Source organism: Thamnophis elegans, chromosome 1, assembly GCF_009769535.1.
Source record: "Thamnophis elegans isolate rThaEle1 chromosome 1, rThaEle1.pri, whole genome shotgun sequence".
NCBI classification, from domain to species: Eukaryota; Metazoa; Chordata; class Lepidosauria; order Squamata; family Colubridae; genus Thamnophis; species Thamnophis elegans.
The window spans coordinates 108934510-108958845 of record NC_045541.1 but is presented as its reverse complement, the minus strand read 5'-3'; the positions used below and the strand labels follow the sequence as shown (position 1 = coordinate 108958845).

The 24336-nt window shown below is 39.7% G+C and overlaps 1 protein-coding gene across 7 annotated transcripts in view; it reads left to right on the top strand.

Annotated features, from left to right (window-relative positions):
- Positions 1–19567, top strand: part of AMBRA1 (autophagy and beclin 1 regulator 1) — a 138538-nt gene extending 118971 nt beyond the window's left edge. For all 7 annotated transcript variants that reach the window (XM_032226825.1, XM_032226840.1, XM_032226801.1 and 4 more), the window contains 3 exons: positions 7861–7953; positions 8505–8698; positions 17794–19567. In XM_032226825.1, coding sequence (XP_032082716.1) covers positions 7861–7953; positions 8505–8698; positions 17794–18278 — 772 coding nt within the window. In that variant the 3' untranslated portion in view covers positions 18279–19567. The remainder of the gene's footprint in view (positions 1–7860; positions 7954–8504; positions 8699–17793) is intronic.
- Positions 19568–24336: the final 4769 nt, after the last annotated feature.

Sequence of the window (24336 nt, the reverse complement as noted above, 5' to 3'; positions counted from 1 at the left end):
TATTTTTTGTGAGAAAACTTTCATTCCACTCACTTTTAAGTCAAGTGTTAACCACACTTGAAATTCAACATAAAAGAATTTTAAGAGCAAACCTATTAATGCATTTTACATTCCTACAATAACGTATTATCCTTAAGTGTTTCAATAGTGTTAATTTTCCTCCCAAATGTTTGTGTGGGTTTTGAATAAGTGGAGAGACTCCTCCTCCATTTCATTCTTCCAAATTTTTACATATCTAGGCTACAGCAATTAATACTCTCTTTAAAATCATCGTTAACATGATTTAATTTTCTAATCTGAGCCTTTTTATTCAAACTATTACACTTTACACGTAATGCCTATTTTGCAGCAGAAGCAATATGTTGTTCTTAAGGCAGTTATAAAATGTCACAGGTCACATATGCTTGTGCAAACCTATCATTCTCATCTTCTTAAACAGCATGCGTATGAACAGAGTCCACTCAGCTACATTTTTGATTTGCTTTAGGAATATTTATGCAGTGAGTTACTACTGCGTCAATTATCTCAACTGTATTGATATCATCACTAAAAAAAAGAAATTACCAAAGCTGCAGAACATTCTTTCTCCTTGTGTTTTCAGCTCATATATTTGAAATAAAAGAATGTCTTCCTGGGATGAGGAAATTGATGGCTCTATTTTTATTAACCTGTTTTCTCTTTCTTTATTCTGATGGCTTCTTCCTACTTCAATAGAGATCAAACGTTTGGTACCTAAGGAGTAGTACTTTATTTCCTATTGGTTTTATGCATAATTCTGATTGGAATCTCCACTTGTATCTGAAACAAAATATATTACCTGATATTATTAACATGAGGCTTTTACCTGCAGTGTGAAAGAGTCTCACATATGGAATACAACTGAAAATAAATGGATTGTGTATATGCTAGTGCACAGCAGCAACAGATTCAGCTTTCTTGAAGAAAGCATCTTGAACTATCTCTGGAGTCATAACTCTTACCTTGCTATTCAATGCATCCAAGAATGACTGAAAAATGTAGATGACCAATAATGGATTTATTCTGGATATTTATTTAGAGTTTTTGGGAAAAAACAGTTTTGTTTTGTTTTTTGCTCTAGGATGATTAAACCAACCATTACTAGAAGATTCTGGATTTCATTATGACAATTTATACTTAAAGTGAAAATACTTCCAAGTACATAAAGTTCCTGCTTAATCCTACTCTAGTTGTTAGAAGTAAATAGCTCTCTGACTCTGTACTCTACAAGCACGCAATTAATTTGAGTGAGGGTGAAAGAAAAATTGCTTTTCTTGGCATCTGAAATTGCCAGAAAAATCTGAAAGCTTTGACAGTAAGCAAAGGATGTATAGCAAAAAAGACAGAATTGGTAGCACTACCTATATTCATTGTATAGAAGTATCTGACTATAGGTCATGCCATAAATTGTCATACTATGAACACCTATAATCCTGTGTTCCTGGCTGGTATTTAGCAAGAATATGGGTAGATTATCAAAGGCCACCAAGATCTTATTTCATGTTATGGAAAGACTATCGTTTCTGGTAGAAGAACATCAGCAACAAAGACAACTCTCTCCCACATTATTCAGCACTTACCAGTTTTCCATTGCAGTGTGTGAGAATGATTTTAATGTGTTAATAATCACTCTCAGTCCTTACTGAGACTCCATGCCTTGGACAACACGTAGAGCAAATTTAGTGTGCAGCTAAATAGAGTGGGTGTACCTAGAGTTTCAGCAGGAGTGCTAACCATACCAGGCAGGAAATCCCTAGGAATCCATTAGCTCTGCGATCACTTTACCAATAACTTTACCAATAGGTAAAGCCACTGAGAGGCAAAATCAGAGAAAGTGACCTGACTAGGAAATTCTGTCTTTTTTATTTTATTTTATTTTAAAAATTAACACGTTACTCTTTAAAGCTGAATTTTCTGGGCTTACTTGCAAAACATTAAGATCACACTATAAATGTTTCAAATAGTTGTTTAAAAAAACAGCCCTCAAATAGCAATTAGTAAAATGCAATTCTTTAGCAAAGCAACATAACAGAAAAATTAAATGGTTTCATTCAGCATATTTAAAGTCTTAATATATTAAAAGACCCAGGAAACAAAAAATGTATTTGCCTGATACTTGAAATAAAACCAAGTAGGTGCCAAGAATTCCCCAAGTAGGAAACAGTGGAATGTCCTCACTCTGGAGGGGTATTCTGCTGTTACTGGTCGAGGGATATCACTGAGAAGGCCTGTTCCCAAGTAGCTTCTTGTCCCACCCTAGCATGAAAAGAGCACCCAGGGGAGGATTCTGAGGATAACCTGAAGTACAGAATGAGGTTCTATATATGCAGGATGAACAGTCATTTAGATGCTTTGTACCCATGACATAAAATGCTGTATAGATTGATACTAGCAACCGTCTTCTAACCATCTGAGATAAAAAATCCTGGGACAGAGATGGGTTGCTATTGGTTTGCACCCAGTTCTGGCGAACCGGTAGTGAAAATTGCGATTGGGTTGCCGAACCTGTAGGGACGGCAGGCTTGCCACGCCCCCAAACCAGTTCCCCAGTTGCCCATGCTGTTGCCGTCATGTTTTTTAGTCATTTTTAATGTTCTGCGCATGTACAGAACAATTTATAGGCAACTGCGCATGGGCAAGCCCCCAAATTGGTTCCCCGGTTGCGCATGTTGTTGCCGGCATGTTTTATAGTCACTTTTAATGTTCTGCGCATGTGCAGAACAATTTATAGGCAACTGTGCATGCACAAGCAAAGTGCAGTGGGTGCGAAGCGAACCGGCAGTAACGCCGGCAGCATCCCACCCCTGTCCTGGGAGTATGGTAAATATTATAAGAATCCTTCAATTTGGTTTTCATTACCCCTTGCTTCAGACTGTTAACGGATATTAAAGTTTAAATTTTCATGCCATGAACTGAAAGCCAACTAAAATAAGAATGCTTTGGCTCTTGTTCCATGCACAGCTGTTAGTTTTACTTTAGTTATTGGCAACTTCTCTTTTGTTCTTGCTGGAAAATATAAATTCAATTAAAAGCATGGACACTATCAACTCAGATAATGTGGGTTTTTATAAAGGATACTTTTATTAAGAATACCGCTCATTTCGTTTTTGGGGTGACTCTCACTAGGTAGATTTTTAATATATTATAGTTTGTTTCACAGTTATTCAGATACGTATTTGTTAATTTTATCCACCTATCAAATCCTTCTCAACGACCTTGGATAGACAGATGGTCTTGTTTGACGGTGTTAGAGGTATCGTTGCAGGATATAAGCTGTTCCAAGTAAAGCTGTCTTTTGCAATTGACTGGTGGTTATTTTGACAATATATGGTTTAGGATACATTCAGGTATTTTAATTTGCAACTTCTTTAGACATTCCTGAGAGCTGGCAAAGCTGTTCACAAAATCCTGCCAAATCATCTCAATTTTCAAATTGTTGTATTGTGGCTGTGAATATTCCAGCTATTTTACAAGGCAGGAGTTCCAAATTATACTTAAGATGGAAGGCTTAGAGTCATCACTAAACTTGGACTCATTTAAAGAGTATTTTAAAACACTTTCAATCGTATTACGTTGCACGATAATTTTAAATGTCATATCACAGTCTCTCGCACAGTTGCTAAACTGCTTTACGGCTAAACTGCTCTTTGTTTGGAACATAATTAATGCTTGTATGAAATCACGTGATAGTCTACATACTATTTGCTTACTTTATTCTGTAACATTACAGGCTTGTCATATCGTAACATGATATGTATTGCATAGGTAGAGACAAATTTAAATATACTATACTTTTGAAATAGTTCTTAAGCTGTGAAAGGCAGCCGAGTAACTTTGGGCCAGTCACTCTCTCTCAGCCCAACTCGCCTCACAGAATTGTTGTGGGGAAAGTAGAAGCAATAAAGTTATATTAGATATGATCAGCACCTTAGGTTATTTATAAAAAACAATAAAGGTGGGAAATAAATAATAATAATGTATCTTAAATTGTGATGCATGTGTGGGAGCTGTACAAGCCCCATGACAGTTTAACTTAATTCAAAAAATGTGCTACTAGTTTAAACTTGGAACCATGCCTAGAAGTACGGTGGGCCAACTATCTGATGCATAACTTTGGGAAAGGCTAAGAAAAAAAAGATTTTAGTTCCACCTAGCCTGGGAGCTTTCTCAAGTCAACTAGGCTTCATAAATACATAACTTTCCTTTTCAACTGTCATTGTTCTCTTAGGACTCTTTCTCAACGATAGTCATTTGGCACTTATCATTCATTCCCTACCCTTTTGCTAGGAAATATCACCTAGATTTTTAAATTTGGAAGACATATATAAAAACATAGGGCAAGTGGGATAAGAATTTATAACTAAAAATGAAATCTTAATGTATTGATCATCAGATGCTTCCAGTGCAGCCTTAACACCTGTTTTTAAAAAATCTGATGTTTGCTTTGGCTAATGCTGTTTGAATAATATCATTCTTCATAAGAAAATCACACCATTTTTTAACAAGAATGTACCTTCTGGAATGACTAACAAGATGATAAAAGAAGCAATAACATATATAATAAACTGCCACCAGTTTGCAGCTTCAGTAATACACACATTGTTAAGTATTAGCTGATCCTTAAATAAATTATTTTTAGTTGCTCAACCACTGAATGTTTTCACTGAGCAGGTATATATGTTATAGATGTCAAATGGCAGCTGTTTTAATTTTATAGCAGCTAGCAGCTGTTCATTCAGATCAAATATTTATTTTCTAAGTATTAGGGGTGGTGTAATGAAAATTATTGGATTGGGCATTGTTTCAGAATGCTTCAGGTAGATAGGATATAAGACAGGAGAAGAGAGGATAGGATAGGATAGGATAAGAAACCTTTATTGTCATCTGCTGCTTGTACAATGACGAGACCAATGCCCTGGTCTCAAAAAAGGAATATCACCCATTGAACAATATCTCCATCCCCAGGATAACAAAAATGACACCAAAAACGTGTATTAATCTTCTTTTCAGCGTCTTGAGAGTCTTGAGAGTTAACAAGGTTGATGCTATATGGAAGCTGTTACTAAATCTGGTTTTTCTGCTATGGAAAACAATAATAAAAGCCAGTTATGGACAGGATGTGCAAGTGTTCAGAGTTATGAGAGTAAGTTTCTATGTTGCAGTAGCATACATAGATTATAGGCGAGGTCAGCAATTCCCAACCTTTCTGGCTTTGCAGCCCAGCGTAGGAAGGAGAGGGGATAGTTCTTTGTGAATAGTAGGTGTGCACACAAGCATGCACAACTCCATTTGTGCTATCACGGGTGTGGGCACCCGCTGCTCACACAAATGGAGCTTCAGATGCAAGCGAGCACATGCAAGCAAAGTAGAGCTGTGCACTGGTTGTGCAGTTCAGTTTCGAATGGACTGAGGCACAGTAGTGGGCCACTACCTGGAGATTGGGGATCCCTGGGCTAAGTCAGTGGCTTAGCCTTTTCTTCATCACGGACCCCTTTAAATATCTTTTGAAGCCATGTAGCATCACCATGAACCACCAAGACTTAACTCAAGATTTAAAGCATTAGACTGCATCAGGCCTTCATGGACCACTGTGACAACATTGTGGCCATAAGAATAGCCTATGTTTATATTAGCTACTGTCAAAAATATATATTCAGTACTACATATGTGAAATCAAGTTTTTCTATCTTCTCAAGTTCGGTGTATGCTAGAAATATTTTAAATTGAAAGTAGAAAAAGTAATATCTATGTGTATCTAGATTTAATACACTGCAAAGCTCTTGTAACAATTTTAGAATTAAATTTACATTTCAGATTGGATTCTTTAGGGATTGCAGGCTTTTTAGTTTATATCTTAAGACTGGACAGAAAATGAAATACTTGTAATGTTTCCACAGCAACAATGGACTCCACCCCAGTAGATCCAGCCGAGACACAAGGAGAAAACTTGGCAAACCATCTCTGGGTTGAGTTTCAGGAAGTTGCCTCTGGGGATGTGGACAAGGCTATGCGAGCTGTGAGTGCCTCCACCTGCATACTGGACCCGTGTCCCTCCTGGCTGGTTGCCAACAGCAGTGAGGTGACACGAGGCTGGATCCAGGCGGTTGTTACCGCTTCTCTTCGGGAGGGGTACTTTCCCACCGCGCTCAAGACAGCGGTGGTAAGACCCCTCCTGAAGAAGCCGTCTCTGGATCCAGCTGTTCTTAATAACTATCGTCCAGTCTCCAACCTCCCCTTTGTAGGGAAGGTTGTTGAGAAGGTGGTGGCTCTCCAGCTTCAGCGTACCTTGGAGGAAGCTAACTATCTTGACCCCTTCCAGTCTGGCTTCAGACCCGGTTACAGCACAGAAACCGCTTTGGTCGCATTGACTGATGATCTCTGGAGAGCTAGGGATGGAGGCCATGCTTCCATCCTAGTTCTCCTGGACCTCTCAGCGGCTTTCGATACCATCGACCATGGTATCCTTCTGCGACGACTGCGGGAGATAGGGGTGGGCGGCACTGTCTTGCAGTGGTTCTCCTCCTATCTCTCGGACAGGTCGCAGTCGGTGTTAGTGGGGGGGCAGAGATCGTCCCTGAGGCCCCTAACCTATGGGGTGCCGCAGGGGTCGGTCCTATCCCCCCTACTATTTAACATTTACATGAAACCGCTGGGCGAGATCATCCGAAGGCACGGGATAAAATACCACCAATATGCGGACGATACACAGTTGTATCTGTCCGCCCCGTGCCAACTCAATGAAGCGGTGGACGTGATGAACCGGGGACTGGAAGCCGTTAAAGACTGGATGAGAGCAAACAAGCTGATACTCAACCCAGACAAGACCGAGTGGCTGTTGTGTTTCCCTCCCAAAAATTTGACCAACATACCATCACTCAGGCTGGGGGGGCAAAATTTATACCCCTCAGAAAGGGCCCGCAACTTGGGAGTCCTCCTGGATTCACAGCTAACTTTTGACCACCATCTCTCAGCTGTGACCAGGGGGGCATTTGCCCAGGTTCGCCTGGTGCGCCAGTTGCGGCCCTACCTGAATCGGGAGGCCTTCACAACAGTCACTCGAGCCCTTGTGATCTCTAGGCTGGAATACTGTAATGTGCTCTACATGGGGCTGCCCTTGAAGAGCATCCGAAGACTTCAGCTAGTCCAGAATGCGGCCGCGCGAGTGATCGTGGGCGCACCACGGTTCGCCCACATAACACCGATCCTCCGTGAGCTGCACTGGCTACCTGTTGGTCTCCGGGTGCACTTCAAGGTCTTACTCACCACCTATAAAGCGCTCCATGGTAGTGGATCTGGCTATTTGAGAGACCGCCTTCTGCCAATTACCTCCCTGCGTCCCATCAGATCGCATAGAGTTGGCCTCCTCCGTATCCCATCCGCCAGTCAGTGCCGACTGGCGACTACTCGGAGGAGAGCCTTCTCTGTTGCGGCTCCGACACTATGGAACAATCTCCCCGTGGAGATTCGTACCCTCACCACCGTCCAGGCCTTCCGCACAGCCCTCAAGAACTGGCTAGCCCGTCAGGCCTGGGGATAATCTTATTTTCGCCCCTCCCGAATGCTGAGTGAATGTTGAGTTTTACTGTCTAATTTACTTTGTGCACATCTCTTTTTGGTATTGTCCTACACTCCCCTTCCCTTTTTTGATTGTAAGCCGCCCTGAGTCCCCTCAGGGAAAAGGGCGGCCTATAAATAAACAAATCAAATCAAATTGATATTATCTGCTGCTGATTTTGAATGTTATTTTGAAAAGGGAGATGTGGGGCATTGGGAATGATAATCTTATTAATATGGACAAGGCTGGTTTCATTTATCTCTTGACTTATTGTTTTTGGATGGCAGGGCGTTAAACTCTGGTGTAGAATACTACTGGGACCAGCTGAATGAAACTGTCTTCACTGTGCATTCCAGCAGCAGAAGCACTGAACGCCCAGGGTGAGTGTGGAGAATGATTTGAAGGCAACCAGTGATACATAGAAATACATGTATTTTCGTCGTCAAGGTCTGGATATAATTGTATTGCTTACCCTTGCGTGTTATTATGATGGCAGCTCTAAAAATTTTAAACTAATTTTTTCCCTTGGCACTTGAATTACTCCATATGGCATAATATAACTGTTTATACTTGGTTATCTCACTAATGCAAAGTGAAATGTTCAGATAAATCTGTCAACCACAGTCCTTCCAGCTGTCAATACCACACCTTCCTAAGTCAGTTGGAAGCCATTAAGCTTATGGGAATTGAAAATGTAGAAAAAATACTACATAAGTAATGACTAATTCCAACTTTAAAACAATTATGAGTTCCAACACCGTTTCTAACTGTAGGACTAAGGTGATCATTTTAGTCAAAATCAGATGTGAAAACATAATTTTGACTATCTTATAGGTCATTTTTTTAAAATTTGGCTAGGTGTTTCAGTGACATACATGCATTTCTGTATTTGTTCTATCCTAGCTAAATATATTCTGTTGTGCATCTTCAGAACCAGCAGAGCCACCTGGAGGACGGACCGGGATTTGGGCTTAATGAATGCCATTGGCCTGCAGCCACGGAACCCAACCACCTCTGTGACTTCGCAGGGCACACAGACTCTGGCACCTCAGCTACAGAATGCAGAAACACAAACCGAGAGAGAAGTTCAGGAACCAGGAAGTCTTACTTCAGGGGTTACTGAAGGTAAATATTGGGGATTTATTGCCGGGGACAAATATGTATTATCCTGGACATTACTTAAGAAAAACCTGGGACATGATATTTTTACCAATAGAATGGGTCTATACATAGCAGTTGCATCATCTTCAGCTAGTAGCTTTAGCTATACATGAGCTCATTCGTTTCTACCATTTTTAGAAAATGAAAGAACATTGTTTGTTTTGCTATTGCCCTTTATATCTCTTGTGCATCTTGAGAATGTAAGTTTGCTTCTAAAATATTTTTTTCTAACATCAGATTATTGCCGCTTCTCAAGTGTGAAAAATTAAAAAACAAAAGAATCTAGCAAACACAACTCAGAGTATGCTCTTCCAGTGGTTAAATAAGCCTACACAAAAGTGATCTTAAATACTATAGACTGGATAAATTAACCAATACTGGGGGCTTGACTTGGTAGAAATTGAAAACAAATATTGATCAACAGCAGTATTTCTTTATGTATGGCTTCATTCAACTTTTTTCCTGCTGCTGGTTTTTTTTTAGCAGATGTTCTGACCCAGGTCAGTCGTTCATCTGTTTCCAAAATAACAATATAGCCTGAATTTAAAGAATGACCTTTAGTTATTTCATTGAGTTCAAAGGTAAACAGCAATTTAACATTATGTCCTTGCTGTAATTATAATTAGTTTAACAGTCTCCTAGGAAAACAATTGAGCTTTGTATAGTATAGATAAGCCAAGAAAATGGCTTGTTTTAATTACTTGTTTTAAGTTTAAGTTTCTTGGAGTTGGGCATGAGGATAAAATGTGATTTTCAAAAACAAATCATTGATGATGTACTGTTATACATGAAAATTATGCTAATTCCCAGTAACCAGCCACAACAATGATGTGTTGAATGTACTGATTCTTACTCATAACTAAAATAATAATTAAAAAAACCAAATCTGACAATTAGGGAGGAAACAAATCTAACAGTTAGTCAGGAAGGAAGATACATTTCTTCAGAGCTACCATACAAAAACATTTTTACATAAAGGAAGTTTCTTTAGGAAACTAGGTTCTGCTACCTGTTCTTAGAGTCACACCGAGCATACAAAAACAAAAATCAAATTATTAACAGTTATACTTAGTTTGCAATACTGTACATCCATTGGATTACAGTGACCTACTGTAACTTATTACCACAATATATGTTAGTATTTATATATCTAGGCTGTATAAAGGGGATGCAGTGGCTCAGTGACTAAGACGCTGAGCTTGTTTATAAGATCCCTAGCACCGCGTAATGGAGTGAGTTCCCGTTACTTGTCCCAGCTTCTGCTAAGCACATAAAAAATACAAGTAGAAAAATAGGGACCACTTTGGTGGAAAGGTAACAGCGCTCTGTGCTCCTTTGGCATTTAGTCATGCTGGCCACATGACCACGGAGATGTCTTCGGACAGTGCTGGCTCTTTGGCTTTGAAACGGAGATGAGCACTGCCTCCTAGAGTTGGGAACAGCTAGCACATATGTGTGTGAGGGAAATCTTCACCTTTAAGATGTATAAAAGTAAACCATGAATATAGTAAATATTTGCAAATGAGCATACATGAGAAACTGCATAATAAATACATAATTAGGAAGAGTATCAAAATGTAGAAGGGGTGATTTGGAAAACAATCTGCATTTTAGTTGGCCCCAAAACTGAGGAATTAGCACCAGGGCTTTCTTGTCTCCAATCTACCTTTCCAAAGTTTGCTTCTAAGTAAGATAGGAGGGTTAAAACTGACAAAGTTAGTATAGAGGTTTTATAACAATTAAAATTTTAAGACCTGAACGTTGGTAATTCCTTTAAACATGCTCAACGTACAGTTAGGAAATGGGCTTTATTTTTCACTTCAATCTATTAACCTAAAAGGAATTCTTAGCAATCTCAACCAGCATCTAGGCTTTACAGAAAAATGTGGAAAATGGCTCACATTAGGTCCCCCCCACCCAACCTTAGTGTGACTCTACCTAGGATAGAACAACAAGAAGCAAGTTCCAACCGAGTTGGACTTTTTTCTAGCTTGTTTTTAAAAAACCTAGAAAAAGCACATTTTTTTCAGTGAGTTTTCCAGCAGAAATTCAGCAAATCAGATCAGTTACAAGGCAAGACAGGTTGTAAAGTTAGGCTTAATCATGACTATAAACAGCATGGTCTGTGGATTGAATAATATAGTATAAGTTAAGTTGATTCCCATTTCTTCTACAAATACTGTACAAAGACTTTGAAATGCTTGTATGTTGAAAATAAGCTGAAACAACTCTTCAGTATTTCCCCAGCAAGATTGTGAATTAATTAGTATTTCTTGATACAAACTGAGTAGTATCAGCAGCACTGAATAAGCTCATTATTGAAAAAGGTTGTTTTGTTCTTTGGTGCAATGCACAGAAGAATGTTGCCATATGGGAAAAAAATCTGAAAATAATCCTCAATAAAGCTCCCCAAACTTTTGTCTGTTAGTAAATACAGACTATCCTTCATCTTTGCAGGCTCTGTAAAAATTACCTTTCTGAAAATCATTGAATTTTTGGAAAGATGATAATGTTAGTAAACTTATTATCAGTGAAGCCCTCCAGTTCCTTTTTGTCTCATAATTGCTACTTTGGGTATATTATTATTTGTGAAGACTGCATCAGTCAAAGGAAAGCAAGTTTCAGTCTAAAAGATATCTGAAAATCCCAGAAGTAAATGTTATGCTCAGAAATATCTTTTGCTGTTGAAAAAAAAGAATAATATAAGGTGCTATCAAGCTGAACTTTACCTTCTATTGAAAGTGCCTTCTACAGGCACTTATTTCTTTTGTCCATTTAAATAAATTAATAAAAAATACTCAGATTGGTTGGAAATAAATCCATTAAGCGTTATCAATCCTAGCTAAACTCTTAGGTTACTAACACAGAAATATGAGTTCATTAGCAGAATAGTGAAGCTTACTTAGAATAGCTCTACTTCCTTTTGAACAACACTCCTAAATATGCCAGTATTAAAAAGAATGTAATTTTTAAAAATTCCAATAGTTTCCATTGTGGCGGGAATCTGGGGCCAAATCACTGTCTGATAGTGAAAAAAAATATGTGTTCCATCATTATTGGTTAGTACATGCAAATTCCAATTGCATGCCTGGGTTCTGCTATTCCAAAATAGTTTCATCAAAATACTTCCCAAGGTTGTCACCAGTCTAGAAAGCAGGAAACTGTGAGTTCTAGCTCACCTTAAGGCTAGAAAACATGCTGGGTGATTACGAGCCAGTCACTCACTCTCAGCCCAAATCACTTCATGGGGTTATTGTTGTGCGGAAAATAGGGAGAGGAAAGATTAATAGACATGCTTGCTGCCTTGAGTTATATATAAAAATAATAATAAAGGTGGGATAATGAACTGTATTCAAGCCTCTCTATATAGTGTAAATGTAGCCTATCTGGAAAAATATCTGAATATCCAGGAACCTGTTTATTATATATTTGGGTCTAAATTCAATTCATTATTGTTGTAAAAGACATGGGAGTTGCTTCATCATTGATACTGCTTCAGTAAATAGGTGCCAATTCGTGGTTCCCTCCCAAAGTATAATTTCATTATAATACAATTATAATTTCATTATATTTTCCTTACTCAACATCTATTGCATCTCCATTTTTTTAAAAAAATGTAGTTCATCCTTATTTGAAATAACAAAAATGTCGTTGGAAAGTTGCACTTCTTGTGCTGACACTAATAAGTGTAAACTGAGCTTTATTTAATGATAAAGCAGGAAGATTGTTGTGATAATACACCAATAAATAGTTGTGAATGACATTCTTTTATTCTTTTGCATCCAGCCTAGAATATGCTTCCATCAAATCAGCTACCACCCAAATGCGTTGCAACTAAATACACAAAGCAAAGGCATCTGGCCTATGGTTGAAAAAGGAGAGAAAGCACTCGAAGCCCATAATGTGCAAAGCAGAATTTACAAGTTTCACCTTCTGTAATTTTTTAAAAGCTAATATTCAGTTAACATTATGAGGATGGTGGAACTTACTAAGTATTTCAGATTTTAGGACTTGCCTAACATATTTTACCAGCCCTGGTAGTTGTGATACACAGTTAGAAAAGTGCATATCTGCTCCAGGATCCTTGCTGCAGAGATGCCGGATATAAATCTAACTCTGGAATCTGTAGCGTAGGACTTCAATAGCCAGTATCTCCCGATGTTATGCCCTTTGGATTATTCACAACACCCTTTTTCATTCACACAAAGAAATAAGACTATTTTTATTACAAATATAATTATTTCTTTAGTATCTGGGAGGTCATTGATGCATTTGCTGAAAAAGCTCATGATATAAAACCTATACTCATTTTCAAGTTCTTTATTCGGCATAATATGCCCAAACTGTTTTCTTTCTTTTGCTATAGACATGTATCTGCTTTAGAGACATATCTCTGAAGCACTGGGAAGTTGACAGAGAAATGAAAGCAATAGAGTGAGAAGCAGCGTCTGTGGGTCTAGCAGTGACGCTGAAGATCAGCCCCTTGATAGAAATGCTAACTTTGGCTCCTTTGCATTCTCTAGTCTTTATTAATCAGATCTCTCCTGACATGATAAATTACTGAGCAGCCAGCCCTGCTGCTGTGGAAACAGCACCTGCTGCTTCTGTGACTAGGCAACAACCCCAGCCTTGGAGTTCTGCCCTTGCCACAGAAGCAAAGCAGATGTTTTGTATGAAAGAAGAACTTGGTGGGGGAGAGGAGTAGAGTGTCAGCATCTTCTGCTCAAGGACTGCCTAAATGGAGGCTTCAGGCTCAGCACATGCTTGTTTAGAAATGATGTCAATAAAGCATCACTTAGCAATTATGACCAAGTAGCATCTTAAAATTGACCTTCTGCAGTTTGCAGGAGATAAATTTCATTATATTCTGCTTAGTGACTTCCCATAGTGCGCCAAACCAGATAGCCCGGTCGGTAGCTGATCTAAGACAGGGCTTTAAGCCACTAAGCCAATATTTAATTCTGAAGTCTGGCTGCTTAGGTTTTATGCTACCTTTAACCTTAATTTTGATTGTTGAAAGTGGGTTTTCAAAAACCTCGGCAATTGAAGATCTTTAACATCATAAAGGCTTACATATTTATTCTCGCGTTTCAGAATTAGTGTTGCTTTTCCCCCCCCAATCTGTCAGGGCAAAATTGTGATTTAAAAAGGTGTTATAAGTTCTTTTTTTTTTTAAAGAGCATTTTCATGTAGCTTTTTAAAATTTTTGAGTTGTTGAGGAATCGCTAGGCAGGATTTAAAGATGCAAGGTAAGTTTTCCTAAAAAGACATACCCCCCCCCCAAAAAAAAACCCTTGCTTCAGTATTCTGCATTGTAGATGAGCCAATTCCACTTCCTCCTCTTTTGTAATGAGACCTGATGCTTCAACAAAGTCTGGAAGGAAGATTTATATTTTTAATAAGGATCAGGTGGCCTGTGGCTGCTACATCCTCTGTGGAACAATTCAGCACGTTCCATTGAATAAAGATATTTTCTTCCACAGCTTACAATTGAGAGGCCACTAATTGCTCATTCTTCATGAAGCAGCTTGAATGAGACGTTCTTTTCCTAGCTTTCTTTGCCCTTGGAGAGCTGGACTTTCTATACCGCGTGATTCTTTGAGAGTCTAGAGATAGCGCTGGAGAAAAAGGAACAGCGATAGGTAGCAATATGTTAATAGCAATAGCACTTAAATACCGCTTCATCGTGCTCTACAGCTCTCTCTAAGCAGTTTTCAGAGTCAGCGTATTGTCCCCAAGAATCTGGGTCCTCATTTTACTGACCTCCGAAGGATAGAAAATGGAGTCAACTTTGAGCCAGTCAGGATAGAACTGCTGGCAGTCAGCCGAATTTGCCTGCAATACTGCATTCAACCACTGCGCCACCATGGCTCTTTAGACTAAATAGACTAAACAAGTAAAAAGCCAAAATTAAATGTGTAAATAATAACTCATATGTCCACTTGAAGGGAAGGGAAGCAACAACAGTTCATTTACAGGCTGTAGCTGACCTTCCTTACTGGCATCTCTAGTTGTGTGACACTTGACTTACTTTCCAAATAAGCTGGCAATCATAGCTGTTTTTCTTTTTTTCCCCAACATGGACAAGGAAAACAAAAATTCCCACATCTTGGCCACATTTGAGAAACTCTGAAATATAGGTAGTCCTCGACTTACAACAGTTCATTTAGTGACCGTTCAAAGTTACAATGGTGCTGAAAAAAATTGACTTTAGATCATTTTTCACACTTATGACCTTTGTAGCACCTCCATAATTGTGTGATCATGCTTGGCAACTGGCTCATACCTACGACCATTGCTGTGTCCCAAGATCATGTAATCATCTTTTAAAACCTTCTGACAAGCAAAGCCAATGGGAAAACAAGATTCACTTAACAACCGTTTTATTATCAACTGCAGTGTTTCACTTAACAACTATGGCAAGAAATGTAAAATGGGGCAAAACTCACCTAACAGATGTCTCATTAGCAACCAAAATTTTGGGTTCAGTTGTGTTTGTAAGTCGAGGACTACCTGTACTATGTTTTCTCATTTTGTCCTCTTGCAAGAAGTAGTTCTTCAGGGTGATAGATTCTCCTCTCCAGGTTCACCTGGTTCTTGTTCCATTCTTGAAGACCCAGAGAGTACAAGAACATGGAAACTAGGATGAGTTCCAAAAGTGCAGAATGTGTTGTGTGCAAGTTTTGGCTGTATATAAAATATTTTTATGAAGACAAACTCTTAGTCCTTAATCACAGTACGTAATGTTACAGTCTGTCAGCAATTTTTGTCTTTTAAGATTTTAATTATTGTAACTCCCACATATTTTCTGTAATTATTTGTTTCATTGAATTTATTACAAATAGTCTTCAATTTATGACCACAGTTGGGAATTTCTGTTACTAAGCAGTCGTTAACTGAATTGTATCTGATTTTAGAATCTTTTTTATTGCGGTCATTAGGCAGATAATCATAGTGTCAGGGTTCCAAGTAACACCCCCAATGAAAGAAGATTCCGAGGCTTTAAGTTCTAAGTTCCACTTTATTAGAAATGTCATATTGGCACATCTGGGAAAATCCAAATCTGAAAGCTTCCAGGTTTCCCCCACCCAAATGAAAATCCAAGTCCTGTCCAGCACCCACATGGCCCAATCAGGCTCCACCCCAACTGGAGATGCCTCCCAGTCATGCCCCTCCAGGTGCAGGACAAGATGTCCTTGACACTCTGACAAAGGAATGTTATTTTTACTATATATCTCCCATATTCCATATAATCCCCCCTCCCTTTTCTCCACAGCATTAAATGTGGCAGGCCGGAAGACCCAATGCAAAAGATGGCTTTCAGACCTGACACATAGTCATAAGTGAAAATGGTTTTTGCCCCATTGATTTTGCTTGTCAAATGCCCCTGGGAGGGTTGCAAATGGTGACCCAATGACTCCAGGGCACTGCAACCATCATAAGTATATACCAGTTGCCAAACACCTGAGTTTTGATCTTATGATTGTGGGATGCTGCAACAGTTGTAGCAATAGCGCTTAGACTTATATACAGCTTCACGGTGCTTTATAGCCCTCTCTAAGCAGTTTACAGAGTCAGCATATTGCCCCCAACAATCTGGGTCGTTTTACCAACTTCGGAAGAATGGATGGCTGAGTCAGACTTGAGCCAGTCAGGATTGAAGGAACCGAACACCTGGCAATGTGAGCAGAGTTAGCCTGCAATACTGCATTCTAACCACTGTGCCACCCCGGCTCTCATAAGTGTGAGAACTGTTCAAAAGTCACTTTTTTCACTAGGGTGCGGATTAGAGGACCATTAAGCCTCAGGAATCCTGAGGATCATCATCCTCAAGCACTCCACCACTAAAGTAGCCATGGAATCCAGCAGCTCAAGCAGAGAGGGCGGTGGGGCAGATTGTTACATTCCAGCAACCTGATGTTCAACAACAGCAGTCAGAACCCAAAGATCTGTTGACCTGGTCTTGTGGTGAATATTGAGAGCAAGACGTCAGGGCTACTTTCACTCTCCTGGCATCCCTATGTGCAGCAACCTTCATGTGCCTACCATATCTATCTCTGCCCATCATGGTACCAATAATGGCCTCTACCATCATATACCAGTCCACCCACTCTTTGGGTTTTTTATCATTGTCTACTAAATTGTCCCGTAACACCCAAGGACAGTTACCCAAACAAACACTAAGTACACAAGAACTACCCATCCTTCACCCACTCCCCCCCTGCATTTGCTAGATCTTGTGGTCCCTCTGTCCACAGCTCTCTGCATCTGGTGCGCCTGGACCTCCCAGAGAGTTCACATAGCCTTGGTGAGCCCTCCACCCACCCACCCCAACTGAGGTGAGTGATCACCTAAACATCATCCAAAGTCTAGGAGGTATACATACAGTAGAGAGCATATTAGGCCTTGCTGAGTCTCTAATGTCTTCTCCTTCTCTGCCATCCCCTCATTCTGCAGCATTGCTATTTTAAGCTGATTTCAGGAGTGTATTGCTTCTGGTCAGCCTCATGATGTCCACCACCTCTTATCACCCTCTACAGCTGTATTCCAGCCTAGACTAGAAAAAATTTCGATAGAAAAATGTAGATACTTTCTCGAATTTTATTTCTTAGAAGTTGAAAACAAAATAACAGCATTCTAAAGGCAGATGTAGGTGAGGGTAGAAAAATGATGTAGCCAGTATATACAAAAAAAAGTAAGCTTGTGTTGTCTGGAATGGTAAACATTCTCAACAGTGTGTATGTGAGTGTGTGTGTGTGTGTGTGTTGGAGTTGCTACTATCATGTTTTCTTGACTTGTCTGCATCTGTATTTTCATTCCTTTAACTATCATAACTTTTTTGTTCCACACATTTCTATTTTTCAGACATGAAATAAAAATATAGCTTTGTTCTTAGCTTACAGTAGGGTTTATTTTTTTATTCTCTTGCCTCTTGTTTGTTTTTAGTGTGAAATTTGGTTTAAATGTTATCTTAAGTTTCTTTGGAGAGCAATTGTTGGACAAATATAAAAACTTTAAAAGTTTTTTTTTAATTAAAAAAGAACTTTTCTTTCTTCCAGGTGGTTCAGATTATGGAGCAACTGGAGAAGATGCCCTAATTAGGATCCAAAGGCTGATGGCTGAAGGTGGCATGACTGCTGTCGTCCAACGAGAGCAAAGCACTACCATGGCATCCATGGGTGGTTTTGGCAACAACATAATTGTGAGTCACAGGATCCACCGTAGCTCTCAGACTGGCACTGAATCCACTGGGATAGAAGGAGGCTCAGCTCAACCATCGACTTCGCAGGAGCTGATAACAGAGCTAGAAGGACGGACCCTTTCTGAGTCTATGCAGGTGACAGAACGTGGCCTGAGCCCACAGACATCGTCTAGTGAGGTTGAGGGAGAAGCTAATGGGCAAAGCCTACCAGAGCAAGCTCATTCCTCAATGGACACTGAGGGACCAGTCGAGTATAGTGATCTAACTAATAATAACCATCTTCCTGACAATACCAATTTCTATAGTAATGAGAGCACCAATGGAGAGTCTCGGAACAGGTAGAGATGAATTGGTGCTATCCTTGTACTGCTAAGCAGAGACTTGTACCTCACAGCTGACCAGGAACTGAAGGAGTAGGGGAATTTTGGCTCTGACCAGATGCTGATAATTCAGTGGGCATTGATATGCAGGGGTGGGATGTTAGAGGGAAACCACAACTTGTATGGGAGAATTCTTGAAGAGGTTTTATTCTGTGTCTTAGCTTCCCACATCTGTTTTGCTGCACATTTTCTACAATAGTTGTAATAAACCTTGATATTCAGCTGAGCCTTATGTAAATTTCTCAGCTCACTGGCTACAGGAATTCATTAAGCTTTGTCCTAACCCTGCAGTGCTTTTAATGCTACTCTTTTTTTTTAATTTAATTTTATTTTTTAAAAAATGCTTTCCCCTTCTTGACCTACCAACTAATTGGATTAGGGAGACTTGAGTCTCTTCCGTTGGAGACCTTCAATTTTATTGAATTGTGTATATATCTTTAAATGCTACTGTGGAGGAAACTTGCACCTAGATTCTACAACTAGAGTGGCTCCATTTTCCAATCCAGAGCTTTATCCCATGCCACACTGCTTATAAGCACTAGAAAACTCTTCAGAAGTTCAGAATTTGGATGGCTTGAAGGAATGTAGGCTGGATAAGGCACAGCAGTGTTTTCCAGGACTCTGTTCCACTCTTCTTTCCAGTTCAGAACTGGAGATAGGAGAGCAGTGCTTGGGCATCTCAATTTTTTTCATGCTCAGGAAACTCTCAGGAGTGTGGGCCTTTTGTTTTCAGAATATCTAATTTGTATGCAAGCAGAACTTTTACAAGGGCTGCTGTGGGTGGGGCAACCTATAGTTGTAAAGCATGTGGGTAGGGTGGGAACCGTTCCCCCAAAAAGATGGCACTTATTACAGATATTGCCCAAGGCTTAGCAACTCTTGCTGTGCCAATCGTAGCATATTGTAATTCAATCTGGCGAAATTTGGCAGGATCATGGTGCCATGACCAGGTTGCACTTCCCTGTTAGGGGTAGGCTGTGGGGTGGGAGAGAGGGGTTAGCTCCATGTCAGGGCGTGAGTTATGTGTCTGTGATGTAAGGTGTTGCATGTGAAACCTTGACCTTGTACATGTAGTTTCTAGTGGAGAAATCAAGGCTCTGATACTTTTTTTTGTTTCTAGTCAACAATGTGATTTTCCTTTTCATTTGTAACTCTCCATCCCAGTGAGCTTGTAGCAGGAAGGTGGGGGAGAGTGTGTGCTAATGAGGGAAACACCAAAGATCAACGTCATTAAAATATGACAGACCCTTCTTTGGTCTCCTGTCTTCTTTTCTCGATCAAGTACAGTGCCTGGTTTTTTTTTGGGGGGGGGGGTCTTTCTGTTTGATTGGTTTATTCTGCAAAAGTCCCCTACCCTGAAATCTTGTCAGTTCCAGGAGAATCAGAAAAACATGAAAAGGTTTTTATCTATTTAGCTGCATAATTCTTGACTTTTCTGGTATTATTACTGCTACTACAATTATAGCTCTTGGCTGCTGGAAGAAAAGGAAAAGGGAAAAAAAAACACAATTGGTTAAACTGCTAGTTCAATGAAACAATTTTTTTTCATAATGCATCTAACAAATTGTTATGCAGCACCTGCCAGAGGTTTTCCTCCCAATATGCATGTCTCTGTATTGTCAGTACCAGTGGTGGGTTTCAGTAGGCCCCGGTATGGGCATACCTGAGGCTGCCTGGAGCACCAGATACCGTTCCAGTATGGTGCTCCAGAGGGCCCGCCGAAGCAGTCTTTTAAGTCTTCTGTGCTTCCGCGCACAGCACGTACAACACCTGCGCACCGCTGAGCAGCTGGAGCATCGTGGAGCCTTGCGGAGGCGTTAAGACGCATGCGCGTCCATGTGGATGCCCCTGGGCCCATTCCAACCGTGCCGGTTGGAACGGGATCCAGAACCCACCTCTGGTCAGTACCATGAGCAAGTGACAATAAATAAAGCCCATTGTTAAGCAGCTTGTATGCTCACAGTCAGAAAAATCTGTTAGAGAACATTACGCAAATGTTGCCTTAAATCACAGCATGGAGATAAACTTTAAATCAAATCAGCTGGCTGCCAGTCCTCATCAAAGTGTTAATGAAGCATTAAAAAATGCCCTGTGATGGTTTGTACTTCAGAGCTACAGGAGCTTGATTATGGAATTCCTCTTTTTAGTTTTAGAACATGTTTTTACATCAGAAGAGACTAAACCTAGACTCCATAACTGGCTCACTAGGGTGGAGGAGTACCTATCTCTGTGAGAGAAAATGAGGAGAAGGTTACAGATTTTGCAACATGATGCTTAAAAACAGCTTTTCTCCAAGCATTCCATCCGGACGTCTTGCAGAAAATCACTGTGAATTATGAATTACCTTTTGTTGATTGAGAAAGCCAAGCATTTCAGGTTTATATCATACATCTTTCCCATATTTTCGTGGTATAATTTACTTGTTCTGTTTATATATACACTTATACTCAAATCAATCAAAATGACTCAAGATGGTTTTCAACAAAGAAAAGTAATGGAACAAACTTAAAATACACTCTGGTCCAATCCTTCAAACTTCACATCTACAATATTAAAACAGTATATGCCCCAAAAGGCAGTGACCAATTGCTTACTAGAATAAAACTGTTACTGGGGGGGAAAAAACCCCTAAAAACAAAACAAGGTATATTTAGCCTTGGCTGTTCCAGAGTGTCATTATCAGTATGGAAACAAATTCCTTACCATCTTAATCTCTTGCATGATGGGGTTCTTTAGCATGTCCTCTTGGGAAGCAGTCATTAGATGGATTGAATCTAGTTGGAAGAGATAGTCCTGAAGGTAAGTGGTATCTGAACTATTTAGGACTTCATAAAGAAACAACTAGCACTCACAATTAGATTCATAAGTGCAACACTGTTGAAATGGTCTGTTGTCAGCCAGGCCTCCATATTCTGGACTATCTGCAGTCTCCAAATCAGCTTCCAAGGGCACCCGTAGAGAAGGCATGTACATCACTCTCTGGACACTTCCCAGTCCAAATAGAGCAATGAATGGTGCACCAGACCAAACTGGGATCAGACTTGCTTGCTCTTGGCTTTTATCTGCTGCTGTGAGTCCAGGAAAGTTCCCAAATCGTGGACCTCTGCCTTCAACATGGCCACAGAAGCAATTAAGGAATATGAGAACTGTGTTTTTGACTTGTTTTGTGCTGCTCATACTGGATGCATCAACTACACATTTGCTGCTGGGGATATAAAACAAGGTGATTGTGGAATAAAATCATTAAAAAGTTACACTTTTATAATTTTGGCAAACATACCACATGGAAAGGGTGGTACATTAATGCAAATGAAATATCTGGTCTGATGCCTTCAATGTCTGCACTGCTTGAATTACATGGATGACAAAATCCTCCTTAGCTATTTAAGCAAATTATAATAAAATCCTAATTTGACTACAACTGGAATCAGGGTAGTACTGTAATTTCTTAAGCTTTTCTATCTATACTCAATCAGCCCAATGCAAGCATTCATGTTTGAGTTAAGCATTTTACCTTGTAGTTACATCTACAATATATAACTCTATCCTATTTTATCCCACTTATTTCTGGGAACCATTGAAAACTAGTCAACTTTCCTGAGTAGTCCACATCATCATCTCCATAATTGATCCTTGGGTTGATACTACAGAAGTTGCATTAGTACCACCAAGGATGGAGAAAGTTGCATGAAAAAGTCAAAGTAATTTTGGATTATTTATTTACTTCTCTATATATCTGCCCTTTTAACCAAAAGCAACTGTATACAATTACCTGAAGTCTGACAGCTGCATATTTTTTTGAAATGCACTACTTTTGAGAGAATATTGATTTGTTGACATAATATTTGAAACTGCCCTGGTAAACCGGATCATGCACAAACCTGTGAATATTGTTAGTCTCCTCAGGTGGCAATGAAATGAGGTAACTTCCTTTTAAATGCAGAGAACAAAGTAGCACTTGAGGGCTCTTGTATACTCAGCCATCTGTTAGTTATCTTTTTAAAAGCCATGGATCAAGAGAAAAGGGTACTGCAAAAGATCGTGCCAATGAACTATTTAAAAAAAAAACCTTGGTTTTTATCTCATAAAAGAGAGGTTTTAAGAAAACATAGCTGCAAGTAGGTCAGAGGAAAGGCTCTTTTGTGGATTTTAAATCTGATTGTGATAGAAATAAAGTCAATTCTCACCAAGAAAGGTTAATCAATCTGAACCCGATATTATTTAAATTAAGGGCAAGAAATCTCTTAACTTTTGCAGCCACACTGGTGATAAAAATGGTGCTAGATACACAGCACATGTATAACACCACTTTTGTTGCATTGGTTACTGGTGTGTTTCTGGATGTAATTCAAGGTGCTGGACACTACCTTTAAAGTTCTACATGACTTAGGACGGGGGTACCTGAGGGATCGCCTTTTTCCAAGCATCTCTAGTCATCCAATCAGGTCAAGCAGAATTGGCCTGCTGCCGATCCCATCAGCCAAAGAGGGTCAGTTGGCAAGGACCAGAAAATGAACTTTTTCCACAGTGGCTCCTGCTCTATGGAACACCCTCCCTTTGGAGATCAAAATGGCCCCAAACCTGTTAGCGTTTTATAAGATCCTAAAAACCTGGTTATGTTTTCCCATCCCTGGGGTTTGGAATATGTTCAAGAGCCAAGGTGGCGCAGTGGTTAAATGCAGCACTGCAGGCTACTGCTAGATCAGCAGTTCAGCGGTTCAAATCTCACCGGCTCAGGGTTGATTCAGCCTTCCATCCTTCCGAGGTGGGTAAAATGAGGACCCAGATTGTTGGGGGCAATATGCTGACTCTCTGTAAACCGCTTAGAGAGGGCTGAAAGCCCTATGAAGCGGTATATAAGTCTACTGCTATTGCTATTGCTATGTTCAGAACTTGCTGTACTGCTAATTGGCCAAGTGTATTGCTCCTATGTATATTTAATCTGGATGTTTTTGTTTTTAGTGTTTTAAAATGTTTTTAATATTTTAACTCTTAATATATTTATACAATATGAATTGTAAGCTACTCAGAATCATTGACTGAGATGGGTGGCTATAGAAATTGAATGAATGAATAAACAAAGAAACTTGGTAATCCCTTAAAATAATCTAAGATATTCAAAACAAAGCGCGAACTGGGAAATGGAAGTTAGAGCAAGAACGTGGCTGACAGTTGGAAAAGATTGAAAAGTATGTTGTAAGTTTAAAAGTATATTAGATCTGTCAGAGCATAAGTCTGGTAGAACCTCAAAGGGAATTGGTAGATGGTCAAAAAATAGCTTTAGGACGCTTTTTTAAAAAAAAAAAAACTTATATTGTTAAAAGAAAAAAAAACATTGGACATGGTGAAACCATCTTGGTGATCTCTCCGCCATACAGAGTATAACACAGATCTCTTGTGTATTAAATACCCGTTACTACTTACTAACTATATATATATATATATATATATACTTAACCTCTTCTACATGTTTACAACTACAATTACAGTTACATAATGTATTACCTATATTGCCTCTTATTTCAATCTCCAACCACTGATAAAATCTATCCCAGATCTCATAGTACCGTATTTTCACGCATATAACCCACGGGCAATGTGCGTTTTTACCTACCCCGCATGCCCCCCGCGGGGTATAAAAGTGGGCGGGGTATACGGAAAATATTTTACACGACAGCGACTAACAGATTAACGAATCTGTTAACAGATCTCAGCACTTTCCCTTCTCCTCCGTTCCTCCCGAGGTGGGAACGGAGGAGAAAGCCTGGGCGAGCTGGGGAGGGGTTGGAGGAACGGAGGAGAAGGGAAAGTGCTGAGATCGGGGAAGGGACGGGAGGCGGGAATGGAGGAGAAAGCCTGGGCGCTGAGGAGGGAAACTGCTGAGATGGTGGAAGGGACGGGAGGCGGGAACGGAGGAGAAAGCCTGGGCGCTAGGGAGGGAAAGTGCTGAGATCGGGAAGGGACGTGCTGTGATTGCGGGTTATATAAGAAGACGGGGTGTATAAAAACTTTTTTACATA